Raw genomic sequence first — 14307 nt, forward strand, 5'->3', positions numbered from 1 at the left:
AAAGCACTTTGGTTGCATTTGTTCACCTTATACAGCAGGTGAGTGGTTGTTAATGCTTGTTTCTTGGATCCAATCTTGTTAAACTTACTAGCTGTTAAATGCTACTTCAAAAACTGAGTCACTTAGTGAACACATGAAACTGGCTTCTGTTTTGTGAGAAAATACAGCATAACATTAGTGGTTTGTTTGATTGTGTTATCAGCTTTATCATGTTATGGTCTATGTGGATCCCTCATCTGTGCATAAGTCGAAGTGTCCTCTAGGAAAACACAGAACCCTAACCTGCTCCCAATGGATGAGCACCTTGCACGGCATCCACCTGCATTAGTGTGTGAATGTGTGTGAATGAGAGAAAGTGACAAACGTCACCCTTATATATGTTCAGAAAAGGTGTAAAGAAAGATGGATTTACCCTCAAAGCTTGAAATTGTCACTTTCCTTTTGTTTCACAAGGATTAAACAATGGCTCGGTTCAGTAATTTGCATTAAAAACAGCAGGCGAGTGGCAGTTAGTGCTTGTTTCTTCCCAGCTATTGACAGTTGGTATCACATTCAGTCTAGTATTTGCATGACTAATATGAAACCGGCCTGTTTAGTCCAATGTCGTGAGTCAGAAAGACACAAAATGCACCGTGTGCAAACAAGCTCCAACTTCCGAGTTTCATTGCCCTTTTCATCAGAGTGACACCACGTTTAATAAGCCGTAAAGATAAATGCCACGGGTATGATGCACATGCGTCCGCAACCAGAAAGAGTAGTTATTCTCGTCTCTGCTGTACTTGTAACGGCAGGCTCCATCACGGCTCATCCCGCCCATCGGCGTCACCCATTCAAATCTTCGCCGAGGCTCGAGGAGGGAGCGTAAAGGCGGAGAGCGGAGCCGATCACACGCTCACACACTCCGGAGAGCAGAGGCAGAGGGAGCAGCACCGCAGAGCCACTGAGGCTGGACATCCGTCACCCGGGGGCTCGTTTTTTTTTTATCACCTTCTTCTCCTTCTCCTCTCTCGTGCATGAACGACAACACACCGCAGGATTTAAACGATGTGGACGGAAGTCGGAAAGCTCGTGCTATTACATTTGCTTCTCATGGAGCTCCACTGCGCTAAAGGTAAGACACTCATCTCGGGGGGGGGATGCATTCCGCATCTCGGCGCGGACGCATGGGAACGCTCAGGGGATCGCGCTGGAAGCACGAGGCATTTTTTTTTTGTCAGTGTTGTCCGCTGCTCACGCGCCTCCGCAGGAATCGGAGGCTGATCATCTCGCGTTTGCACACACCTGGATCACTACTTTGTAGCAGCCACGGACTTTGAACGCTTCCCGCGGTGACGTGAGGTGACGAGACACGGAACCACCGCACATGTTAGGGTCACACGTTACGCGATCACCCCCCCCCCCCCCCCACTCCAAAAAAACAAACAAACAAACAACAAAAAAACAAAAACAAAACAAAAATCTCCGGGGGGATGACTGCACTGTTGTGCTCTCAAAAGTGAAGGTTGTAATGGCACGTCTGTGGTCTATTTTTTTTTTTGCGACTGCAGGAGCTAAATAATCGTCACATAGATTTGCCTCAGCAATCCGTGGTGGTGACGAGAAGTGCCAGCAGGTTCTGTGGTGGTGCGCTGTCATGTTTCTCCAAAACATAAACAACAGGCAACACCCCCCCCCCCCCCAATCATGCACATTCTGCAATGTTGATATTTCAACAATGCTGAATTTGTCAATAAGTAATGCTTTCAAATTTACCGCAGAGGGTCTTGCGTTCTGGACAATTTAAAAACAACGAGAACAATGTTGCTCCTTTACACCCATTAAAGCTGTACTGCTTGAGCGGTGATGAATTCTTATCTTTTCTTTTTGAAGTAACCCATTCTCTGATCGTCACATGCTGCCAGTGGTTTACACACAAGTCACTGATTCTGTGGTTTCCCCTCTCTGAAAACACAGGAACTCATACAGAGTCGGAGTGTGAAACTGGACAGTTTCAGTGCAAGAACGGACGGTGCATCCCGACCCTGTGGAGATGTGATGATGACGATGATTGCTCGGACAGCAGTGATGAGGAGAACTGTCGTAAGTAACCCAGGGTGTCTTGACATTGGCTTATCAACACGGTGGCGACTTTCCCTGCGTCCGAATGGAGCTCGAATGTCCTGCTGCTGCAAACAGGAGTTCTCATCGAATAATCTATCAGTTAACACACATTCAAGATTACAAACACAACTGTTTGACACGAGTTGGCACATGACTGGATGGCACTGTATGGTGTAGATAACTGATTTTAAGCACATTATAACTTTTGAATGACTGAAGTTATCCTGAGTGTAAGCTCCTTATCATTTTTGCTTGGAGCCCCTCTGGAATCTCTGGTTCAGTTTGTTGGTCTAAGGATGTCAGTGCTGAAGCTGCTGATCCCGGATCAAAGTCACATGACCACAGGAATTCTTCTAATTTCACCTCCTAAGCAAACTTCTGACACAAGCTGTGGCCCCACTGTCAGAATGAGCCCCATTTTACATTATTATGATCGTTATCATTAACGCCCTTATGATCCTGAGACTGTGTAAACTGTGATAATGTCAGACCGGTTATCAGTGAAACAATTCCCTCTTCCATACTGCCTAATAACCCTTTGCATATATAATCGATTCACAGATTCTGTCGTGTCTGAAATTGAGTGCTAAAACTGCAGTGTTATGTGCCATTATTTTGGAACATTAAGTGACGTGAGCTGTACTTCAGCCAGAACTGTTATTCCCATAACTGACTGACTTAATGGTGTCCACTCCTGTGATCCCCTGTTTATTTCTGTGGCTACCTGTTTTAAACCTTCAGTTCAGAATAATACATTTTTATTGAAATATGATTCAGACATGGTATATTTCAGGAAAGAACCAAACAGACCTGAAGATTCAAGTTGAGTTGCCTCTGAATCTATGCCTTTCGGGAAATTGCACAGACAGCCAGCAGAGTAATTGTATAAATTTGTCATGGTACTAATTGCTTGAATGGTTATATTAGTGTCCAATTGATTCATCAGTTAGCCCCCTCCCCTACCCCCCCAAAATCTCTCACGCCTACTATAGTGGTCGCTGCTGAATATCTTGGGAGTTCCCTGCTCGAATGCCATGACATTTACAAGTGTCTCTCATTGACTGCATAGACTGATTGGGATTATTGGACATTTCATGGGCAGTGCTTGATAGAAGTGAAATTAGATTTTAATGAGCTCCCCCTCACTGCAACAGGTGATGTTTACTCTTTTGCTTCTTGTGAGTGTTGTGTTGACAAGCATATGAAAATAGCACTTAAACAGCCACGGAAGCGCACTGTTCTTTTAACCGAGCCACTTTGGCTACAGCAGGAATGCTCTTCTCTCCTTACTCTCTTTTGCTCCTTATCCTGTAAAATTCAGATGCCGATGTGCTCTGTGCTCTTCTGGGGGTTCGCTGTCACTGTCTCGAGTTCTACTTTCCCCCCCCATCTCTTGCTGTGCCTTACTCTCTCTGCCATCTCTTGACTCCCCTCTTCCACATGCCACCAACCTTGTACTCATTTTTCTTTCAAAGTTTCAGTCCTCAGTCTGTACTGGAAGTTTGGTGCTTCTCTAACCCCCCCACCCCCCCACCCCAAAAAAAAAAGCTGTCTCACTTTCTCGACACTGTCACCACCATTAAACCCCCCCCCCTCTAATTTTTAAATCTCTTCTGGGCAGTATGAATGCCAAAGAGGCTGTGCCCACTCGTCTTATGCCCACAAAGAGCATCAGCTGAGAGGCTGGATGGAGAAAAATCCAACAGCGCGACTGTGGTCGGCAGATTGATGCTCACTGGCTGGCAGTGTGCCAGTCCTTCCAACAGATGCCAGCACTGCCACTGTGCCCCCCCCACTCCCCCAGCCCACAAAACCAAATATCGCCAGCAGAGCTCTGTAGAGATGGGAGGAGAGGTGGAGGAGGGGCAGAGTTGGGATGGATTTGATTGAGAGGAGCAGGATTAAGGCATACATGATAGGGGCAAGGGAGGAAGGGATTTTGATTTTGCAGTAGGAGCAGAGGGTCAAAGCATAGAGAGGAATGACGCAATGAAAAAAATTTAGTTCCATGACAACATGAACTGTTGGTTGTCTTAAAGCTGTGGCTTCATATGTTTGCCACAATCATCCTAATATTGAATAGTCTTATATTTGATATGTGCAATACATTTGTTCCTTGTGCTTCAGACCTTTTTTCTTTTTTAAACTATGTGTGATATGAGTTTCTTTTTTTTAAAATTGGTGCACCGTGCTATTCAAACTGAATTCCTTTTAGTTTTGGTCTGTTGAGACAATCGAGATACATGTGAGGTTTGGGCAAACCCGGTGTACTTGTAGTGACTGAAAGACAGATTGATTACCTGAAATTAACGTTCAATTTAATAGAAATTAAATTAATGTCGCGATTTTTCCCCTTGTAAGAATAATCACATTGAGTTATTGATAGAATGTTAGCAGTCTTATAAAAGATGGCGGGATTGTGCTGGACTCACAGCCTTTTTCTGTGATGGTTTCATATTCTCCGTCTGTTTTCTCCTGCCATCCAAAGACCCGTGCAAGAGATTAATTGGTAGATTTCAGTTACCTGCAGTCGACTCTTTGTTTGTGTGATTGCCTGTGTTAGATCTGTGAAGCGCTCCGAACCCCTCCAGCGTGTCCTTTGCATTGAGCTCCTCAGAACTTGAAACCGAATGGCCAAGTCATGGATAGTTTGTGAAGCTCTTTGTGTATGCAGCAAGCGCAGCGCTCATATTTCTTTATCTGTAATTCTAAGTTTAAACACTTGTTGAAGAAACTTTGGAAGTTGAAATGTTTGACTGCACACCATTGGAAAAAAAAAATGCTATACCCTCTATTTACAACACAATATTGTTCATGCAAACACACCAGGTAAGGTTCTATTATATCTGACAAGGCCAGAGAGTAATGTGTTTTTATGTGTGAATGACAGTAACTATGCTCATCAGCCTATAAGCACGTCACCCATCACTTCACACTCAGTCCCATGCTGGCCTCTCACAGCAGGGGTTACCCTTCCAACATCCTCTTTCTAGCAGCTGTATTAGAATAAGCCTTGGTAGATTGGTTTGTCTTTTGTGCCTGTATCTGTCTTCTTTATTCTCTTGTCTTCCTCCTCCCGCTCTCCTATCCTTCATTCTCAACATGCCTCTCGGTAGATTCCGCTCTTGTTGCCCTGGGAGACGGTAAAGTGGTGATGTGGTGGTTGGGGTTTTTTTTGTGCATGCTTGTGTATGTGTGCGCTTTCTTTGTAGTGATTGCAGTGCTCCTGCACGTGTGTACGCATACATGCGGCGGCATCTCCGCATGGTTCTGTATGGCCTATCTATTTGATTTAGGGAGATACACAGGAAGGCAGCCTTGTCGTTTGTCCTGTGGATTCAAGTGGTTTTAAACATGGCTAATCCGAAGTGGCACTGATCTATCATAGTATATCTGAACCTCGTGTTGGCTTTCAATTGTTCTCTCCCCTTCACATGGTCGTAGAATCTTCTCTTTCTCATGGCCTTGGTGTACATGTACCACAAGAATATGATCGGTGGAATTTTATTGACAGCAATGCAACATTGATTGCCAACATTGTGGATGGGTTATCAGTCACTACAACATTACATTACATTTTATTTATTTATTTATTTATTTATCTATTTATTTATTTATTTGCAGCCAAATATCTTTAAAGAATTCCAAATTATTGGAAAGATAATGGCAGACAACTAATTGGAACAAATCAACAGAGATTGATTTGTTCAATCTCTGTTTTTTTTATACACATATTGATTGGCCCAATTCTAGCTATTTGTAATAAATTTTTTTACACTGCTTGTCATCAAAATATATGCAAGGAATTATCAGCCTTAATAAGAGTTCACACAGAAATCAGTCAAATCATACAGACCACTTCCAAGTCCTGAACTCTCAAAGAACTCCGGAAACCCATTCTTCTTTAAACAGTTACACATAAGGGAACAGAAAACGTTGGGGTGGGGAAAGAAAGTTGTTTTGAGCTCAATGTGTGTGTGTGTGTGTGTGTGTGTGTGTGTGTGGGAGCATGTGTGTCACAGCAGGACAATGAGTCTGAGCAGGTCTGAGAAGGGGAGCGTCTCCTCTGCAGTCTGAGACCAGCTTCCCATAGAGGAGACATCACAACACATTTCACGCTGCTGCTGTGGGCGTGGGTGAGATCAGCTTTATGCGCGCGTGCACACACACACACACACACGCACACACACGCTCTTTACACCGCACACACATGACACTGTAATAAGAGACTGCTTAGAAGCGCTTCGGGCCTTAAAAGGCATTGTACTGATAGGTTCACAATAACACATTTTGGTCACCTGCTGACACACACACACACACACACACACACAATTTTGGTTTCACAGCGAGGGCCAAGGTTTTAATGGAAATATTGGGAACCAGTGGGCTTTGTAAATCACAGACAAGCACACACGCATGAATTTAAACAACAGACGCACACGGATTCTGAAAGGACAAAGGACATGCACAGATTTAAAATGAATAGTTAACATATGTAGAACCATTTTTGTGCAGGTGTATTTTGCTTTGTTGAACCATATAAAACTGCACAACATCATCTTCATTCTATGCTCATATTTGTCCATTGACAAACACACATGGGAGCTCTGAGATAGCCCACTTCATCATTCTGTTTTTTCGGCCATAGACTAAAGACATGGTGTGCATGTGCAAGAAGTGCACAGCTGCACCGTTTTATTCTGAAGGGGAAGAGACCCACTGCTGTGCAGAGTACTGAAGCACTGTGGGACATTGTGCATGCCCGAGTGTGTGTGCGTGCGTATGTGTATGCCTGTGTTATATGTGTACTGTAACCCAGCAGTCGTTGGGCTGGTCTGTTTTTTGGTTTAACACGTCAGTGTAGGAAAATGTTTGTCACTGCTGGACTTCTTGTTGGTTTTCTTTAGTTTTTTTTTTCATAAATGTGAGAATATAGACACAAACATGATAAATGGCAGATCTTCTTTAGTGTCACATGCTGCTCTTGTCTTTCTATTATAATACGAAGGATATCATGGGCAGATGTATTCAAACATAAGAAATGAGAAATACCTGACTCTAAACACGGATGCTCTGGAATAGTTGTCTTGTTTTGGTTTTGTTTTTAGTCATTGTATGGATTTAGTAAACAATTCCATCAACGATAGGGTGCTGTAAGGATGACACTTGCAAAAAGCCAAAATATTTGATTGTTGAATTGATAAAGAAAATTAGCTCTGTAACAAACAAAAGTTTATGATATAAACGACTCCAGTCTTTAATGCTACCGCAGCCTTGTGACAATTTCATTGAAAGTATTGCCTCCAACCAGATGAGTCTGTATACTTAATACAACCTATAAACATTATAGAAAGAATACAAAACACAATTAAATATAAACTTCTCAATGCTGCCAAGACAAATTAGTACATCTGTTGTTGTTGGGTTACTGTCAGCATAGTGCCATTTAGCCACTTGTGGTTGTCATTTTTAAACTGTGTTAAAACAAACAGGAATTTGGGTTATGTGTTAACTTTTTTAAACATGAACTCTTCTGATTCTGACTTCGGTTACTTAACCAAGATATAATTAAAGAACAACTCATCAACTTTAGCTCTATATGTTTCTCTCATAATGGACCTGAAAGGGTAATAATGACTAAATTCTTTATTATAGCCGATAAACCCAGAAAGAATCAATAATACACATTCACACTTTAATTGTTCTCACTCAAGCATAAATTAAACCCATTTAAGTTCTTTATAAATATAAAATTTTATTATTAAATATTTGACCTCTTATTTATGTACATTTTTCTTTCCATTGGAGCACGTGGAAAATTACAAACTAATTGTGTCTGAACAAGATGTATCCTATTATACTGAATATTAAGCATAACCGAGTGGACAGGTTGCCACATGAAGCATTGCTGTGCTGACGGATGACAAACCCAAAGTGCGCCCAGGCGCCACCTTTGTCAGACCGTCTCATGCTGTACAAGTTAACAATACCTGCTGTGCTGAATAGGTGTTGGGTGCAGCGGTGCAAAACAGCAGCAGGGTAATTTTAGCTGAGGTCAGTGCTGGCCTGCGGCGTTTTGCTCTCATGCTCACTTTCTCTCTTTCGCCCCTGTCCATCTGTTAGTCTGTCGCTTTTACTCATTTTTTTCCCCTCCACTTTCTCCTTGTCATCTTCCACTTTTGCGTGTTACACCTCTCGGTCTCTCAGTTTGTCTCTCTGACTGTATTTGAAAGGATGAACTTAAGAGGAGGTGCGAATATGTGGGATGCAGCCTGCACCAGGACCTGGGCCAGTAATGCAGATGCTGAGTTGCTGTAGGTGTGTGTGTGTCTGGAAGTGAGACTGTACTGTCCATCTACACACTTCTAAGCCAGTTAGTGAGTGTCTCAGCAAGTGAAAGGCTGCACTGTTTAGGACTGAGTTTCAGAGCCAGCAAAAGCAGGGAGAACTTTCCAATGTCTTTCCAATGCTTCTTTCCAAATGAAGGCATTAAACCATTTTTTTCTTATATTCTCTCTTAATTTAAATATTTATGAAAACCATTGTAAGATCCATTTGGGAGATTTGATTGATTGGCAACTTTATTGCATTCTCCCGGCACTTGCTCACATAATTTCACAATGGCACAGTCCCTGTTTTCAGTAAATCTAAGGGTCCTTTCACACCAGCACCGTTTGGTTTCGAGCAGAGTTTGTTTCAGGGAAATTCTGCTTTGTTTGGTCAGGTGTGAAAGCATTGGTCCTGACCAAAGAGGTGCATTCTGATCCTCCTGAAAACGTCGGTCCAGTCCAAAGACAGTGTGAAAGCCTCACAGACTATCCTGCGCACCGAGCGAGAACATGCAACATAGAGTACAGTGCATTTTGGGTAAAGATGAAATGCAATATTCTGTCATTCTGACCATTAACTCTTTGAAACGCAGGAAAAGAGATGAGACTATTGGATAAACTGCCTAATACACCCAGTGTCTTATTTTCACAATGTTACACACACACAAAAAGGAAACTCAAGCGGACAGGTGCATAGTTTCAAGGTGTATTATATTTTTAAAGGCATATTCATGGCCTCTGTTTTCACTCACGGAATCAATGAAACTGACCCCGAAAATAGCGTGAGTGCTTCTGGCCGGAACGACATGGAAAAGTAATGGATGGCGTAAAGTAATTCAGGGTGAGGCTAAGAAGACACGGAGGATACAGTGAGCAGAGAAGGTAGATGTGAGTTATGGGGAGAAAGTTTTTTTAAAGGCATCAACGGGCTAAAGGAAACTTTGCTGAATAAAATGCTCGGGGGTTGCTGCTAGTGTGAAAAGTGCCTCTCTATTTCAGTAGTTAAATTTTTGTTCCTTCCTTCCGATTTCTCCTTATCTAATCCTAGTGTTTGTGTACAGTCACCCTGACTTGCTTGTGTCTTTCCTATCAGAATTAGCTTGTCCGTTTTTGACACATTTGTTTGCCTGTGCTGCAGCAAAGTCACTTGTTGTTCAAAGTCAAACTCCGATAACACCACAAGCCTATTTTGCAACCAAGTGTATTTGTGTACATTTAGGACCGCATGAGCTGTGTTGCTGTGTTGTATCGTTGTTATTCCCCCTCCCAGCCCCAGCCGTGTCTGACAGGGTATCGCGGTATTAATCCCCTAACTCAGATTAACCAAATATCTTCATGTGCTTTCATTTTTGTATTTACTTTTGCAGTAATCCTGTTTTTCACCTTGTGCTCGGTGGCTTGCTACATACAGCCAGAGAGCGGGACGCGAAATGACAAACGAAGAATACTGATGAATAAAACATGGCTGCTAATACCAGGCTGCTGGGCTGACACCAAGATAGGACCCTTCGAGTGCAGCATGTCAGGAGTTTCCATGAAAAGTTTTTACATGGGGGTGACAAAGCTGAGAAAAAAGTCTGCAGTTTGACTCTAATGCTGCTGCTTTGACTTCTCCTACTCTGACTTCAGCTTCTGTTCCATTTCATTTCCTTCTGCATGTCAACCCCCCCCCCCCCCCCCATTATTCTTTCCTTTCATTCATTGTGCTTCTCTTTCTTCATACCTTGAGAACAGACTGTTAATATCTGGAGCATTTTCTATCATATTGTTTAAAATCTGATTGGTTTAGATGCGTGAGTGTGTGCCTACCTGTGTTTTTTTTTAATGGACTGTAAGAAATGTTTGTTTTGCATAAATCTAGAGTTTCAGGACCAACACCTGCTGACAAAACACAGATGGAATCACTGTTTGAATTTTTGAACAACAAAAGAGTCTTGATATCAAATATCCATTTAAGATCTCCAGCTGATAATAAAAAATACATGTGACTATATTAACGACTGTACCAATTCAGATTATACAACTCTGACACACCAACACTGAAGAGAAGCTAATATCATTCATTCAAATGTAATAATTACAGCCGTTTGTGTTGTAAATGAATGCAATCACATTAATTACAGAGCAATGATTTTCAATCATGTCGTGTTGGCATCTATAATATGTCAGAGCAATTCTGTTAGCACAGTAGGGAAATCACTGTTTTCCTCAACTGATTTAAATAGCATTTTAGGAATGATTTTGATTTATATGCCCTTTCCATCACATATTTACTGTTACCTGAGGTGGTTTGTGGGCATCCGAACTTTCTTCAACTCCAGTCGATTATAAAAAATCTAATATTTTCACTTCAGTGCGTCACAGCTAGAAAGGCTGGGTTCAAATACCGGCTGGGCCCTCTCTGTGTGGAGTTTACATGTATTGTGTATTTTCCTCCAGGTAATCCGGTTTGCTCCCACAGTCACATGTTTGAGACTTGGCACAGTTTATTCTGGCAAAAATAGAATTCTTGTGAACTTTACGGTCATCAAATTAATTGTTTTACCTGCCAATTCAACTGGACCTTTTTTTTTTTTGTCACAGCTCACGCCACAAAAAAACCTGTCACCTCAAGTACTTATTTTGAGTACTTTAAGATTTCCCGGTTTTGAACAGGGTTTATTTGTCGGTTTCATTCTGGTTTTGCCCCCCCACCCCCCAACCCCCCCCCCCCCCCCCCTCTATTTGTCATGTTTCTTCCATCTTCCCTTTGAATGAAGCTGTTTATGTAGATTATACACCCACAATAAATCTCCTTCATACACATGCCTACATGCTTCGCCAGCGCTTTAAGCCCGGGGACGGTTCTTTTACCTTGAGGGGATTTTGCTTGTCATTCGTTGCAGGATGCTGAGGGTGGTGCTGGGGTGAGACACCCTTTGATGATATTGCCATTGCTCGGTAATTCTGGTTATCAGGAGAAAGACTGGTGTGGCACTAAATGTTTTACACACACACACACACGCATGCATATGTGTGTGCGTGTTAAGGATACACACATTACTAATGTAGTACTTTTACCTGCATGATGCTTCATTATCACCCAGCATTGACATGGTGTCTACATAAAAGAGTGGAGGGGAGATTAAAGAGTGAGGAGATTGTGAGAAAATGAATGGCAAAGACCACATTTTTCTGCCCTGATTGAGGAGAATGAAAAAAATCTTTCTGATCATCTCCTGGGGGAAAAAAAAACACAGAAAAAAAAATCCTTCCTCTTGAAGTTACGATGTGAGGATTATTAGAAGTGCACTGGATGCCAGAAAAGAAAAAAAGCGGATGTGTTGTAGTTGCTGAGCAGCAGCCAGGGTCTCTTAGAATGTAAGATGAGGCTTTTGTGGGAGGAATATTTATATATTTTGTCAAGTCTCGTTGCATTGTATTGAGGATTTGGACCTCTGTGCCATTGGTTCATAACATTTCTTTCCGTAGAGTCCCACCAGATTACCTGTAAAGAAGAATTTGGATCCCCTCTACAATCTCTGATTTGTCAGACATCACAGATTTTTAGCTGCCAGCCCGAAGGGTCGAAACCATAACCACTGCTCTATATCCGCCTTCCTATTTCCTTTTTTTTTTTTTCTCTTTTGGAATATGGCAACATGGTATGCTTTAAGTTCTAACATTTCACTCTCTCACTCAGTTCTCCTTTTATGGCTGAGATCTTTGGTTTCCCTATGCACATCACACGCTACATACATGTTGGAGTTGGACTTGAGATGTCTTGGGGGTGTGATTAAATGCAGTAGCACGCTTCAGTGTTGTTGGAGGGAAAGGGCAGCTCATGCAAACAAACATGCAAACAGCCACACGCTGGTATTAAAACCTTACTCTGTGCCTGCAGCCTTCTCTACATTTGACTGTCTTCTATGCACTCTCTCTCTCTCTCTCTCTCTCTCTCTCTCTCTCTCTCTCTCTCTCTCTCTCTCTACTCTCTCTCTCTCTCTCTCTCTCTCTCTCAGTACGAGAGGAACCGCAGGTTCAGACATTTGGTGTATGTGCTTGGTTGAGGGAGCCAATGGTGCGAGGCTACCATCTGTGGGATTATGACTGAACGCCTCTAAGTCAGAATCCCCCCTAGACGTGACGATACCGGAGCGCTGAGGAACTTCGGTTGGTCTCGAGTAGCCGGCCCCCGGGCCGGTGAGGAGTGCCCGCTCGCTACGGGGCTGGGGCGCGGCCGGATGATGGTCCACCCCTCTCCCGCTGTGGGATCTTATGTTGTGGAGGACCTGGTGCTAAATCACTTGCAGACGACCTGATTCTGGGTCAGGGTTTCGTACGTAGCAGAGCAGCTCTCTCGCTGCGATCTATTGAAAGTCATCCCTCGATCCAAGCTTTTGTCGGGTGGCACGGGGGTTGCCATGAGCGAAGCCCGACTTTTAATCTTTTTTGGGGGGCCTGGATAGTACCAGGGGCACGGCCCCCCCCTCACCAACCAGAGGGTGAGCCGATCAGAGTGAGCTGTGTCGGATGAGGTTAAGTCACACTTAGGGTCTGGATCCTGGAGCAGCCGGAGGGGCGTGTGGCTGGAGGCCGTGATCCGAGCAGGGTGAGCTGTCTCGGGTTCGGTTAAGTCACACTTAGGGTCTGGATCCTGGAGCAGCAGGAGGGGCGTGTGGCTGGAGGCCGTGATCCGAGCAGGGTGAGCTGTCTCGGGTTCGGTTAAGTCACACTTAGGGTCTGGATCCTGGAGCAGCGGAGGGGCGTGTGGCTGGAGGCCGTGATCCGAGCAGGGTGAGCTGTGTCGGATGAGGTTAAGTCACACTTAGGGTCTGGATCCTGGAGCAGCCGAGGGGCGTGTGGCTGGAGGCCGTGATCCGAGCAGGGTGAGCTGTCTCGGGTTCGGTTAAGTCACACCTGGGGTCTGGATCCTGGAGCAGCAGGAGGGGCGTGTGGCTGGAGGCCGTGATCCGAGCAGGGTGAGCTGTCTCGGGTTCGGTTAAGTCACACCTGGGGTCTGGATCCTGGAGCAGGCAGGAGGGGCGTGTGGCTGGAGGCCGTGATCCGAGCAGGGTGAGCTGTCTCGGTTCGGTGAAGTCACACCTGGGTCTGGATCCTGGAGCAGCAGGAGGGGCGTGTGGCTGGAGGCCGTGATCCGAGCAGGGTGAGCTGTCTCGGGTTCGGTGAAGTCACACCTGGGGTCTGGATCCTGGAGCAGCAGGAGGGGCGTGTGGCTGGAGGCCGTGATCCGAGCAGGGTGAGCTGTCTCGGGTTCGGTGAAGTCACACCTGGGGTCTGGATCCTGGAGCAGCAGGAGGGGCGTGTGGCTGGAGGTCGTGACCTGAGCCGGGTGAGCCTGGCCCGGGTTAAGTGGACCGGCCCGGGGCCCGTTTCTGGTCCCAGGGGCACGGACCTGCAGCGGGGGCTGCTGGAGGTGTTTAGTCCGAGGGGGGGGTGCTTAAGTGTGGGTACACGGGACCGCGTGGAGGGCCTGGTTCTGGAGCCGGGGCCTTCAGGGCGTGTGGCTGGAGGCTGTGATCCGAGCAGGGTGAGCTGTCTCGGGTTCGGTGAAGTCACACTTGGGGTCTGGATCCTGGAGCAGCCAGGAGGGGCGTGTGGCTGGAGGCCGTGATCCGAGCAGGGTGAGCTGTCTCGGGTTCGGTTAAGTCACACCTGGGGTCTGGATCCTGGAGCAGCAGGAGGGGCGTGTGCTGGAGGCCGTGATCCGAGCAGGGTGAGCTGTCTCGGGTTCGGTTAAGTCACACCTGGGGTCTGGATCCTGGAGCAGCAGGAGGGGCGTGTGGCTGGAGGCCGTGATCCGAGCAGGGTGAGCTGTCTCGGGTTCGGTTAAGTCACACTTAGGGTCTGGATCCTGGAGCAGCCGGAGGGGCGTGGT

At 45.1% G+C, this 14307-nt stretch overlaps 1 protein-coding gene across 1 annotated transcript in view; it reads left to right on the top strand.

Moving 5' to 3' along the window:
• Nucleotides 1–1044: 1044 nt before the first annotated feature.
• The window catches only part of lrp8 (low density lipoprotein receptor-related protein 8, apolipoprotein e receptor), a gene marked incomplete at both ends in the record, with an annotated part of 178160 nt that continues 164897 nt past the window's right edge, over nucleotides 1045–14307 (top strand). Inside the window, 2 exons of the mRNA XM_080506196.1 lie at nucleotides 1045–1111; nucleotides 1954–2079. Coding sequence (XP_080362322.1) covers nucleotides 1045–1111; nucleotides 1954–2079 — 193 coding nt within the window. The remainder of the gene's footprint in view (nucleotides 1112–1953; nucleotides 2080–14307) is intronic.

The sequence above is a fragment of the Blennius ocellaris genome (assembly GCF_963422515.1).
Source record: "Blennius ocellaris genome assembly, chromosome: 12".
In the NCBI taxonomy this organism is placed as follows: Eukaryota; Metazoa; Chordata; class Actinopteri; order Blenniiformes; family Blenniidae; genus Blennius; species Blennius ocellaris.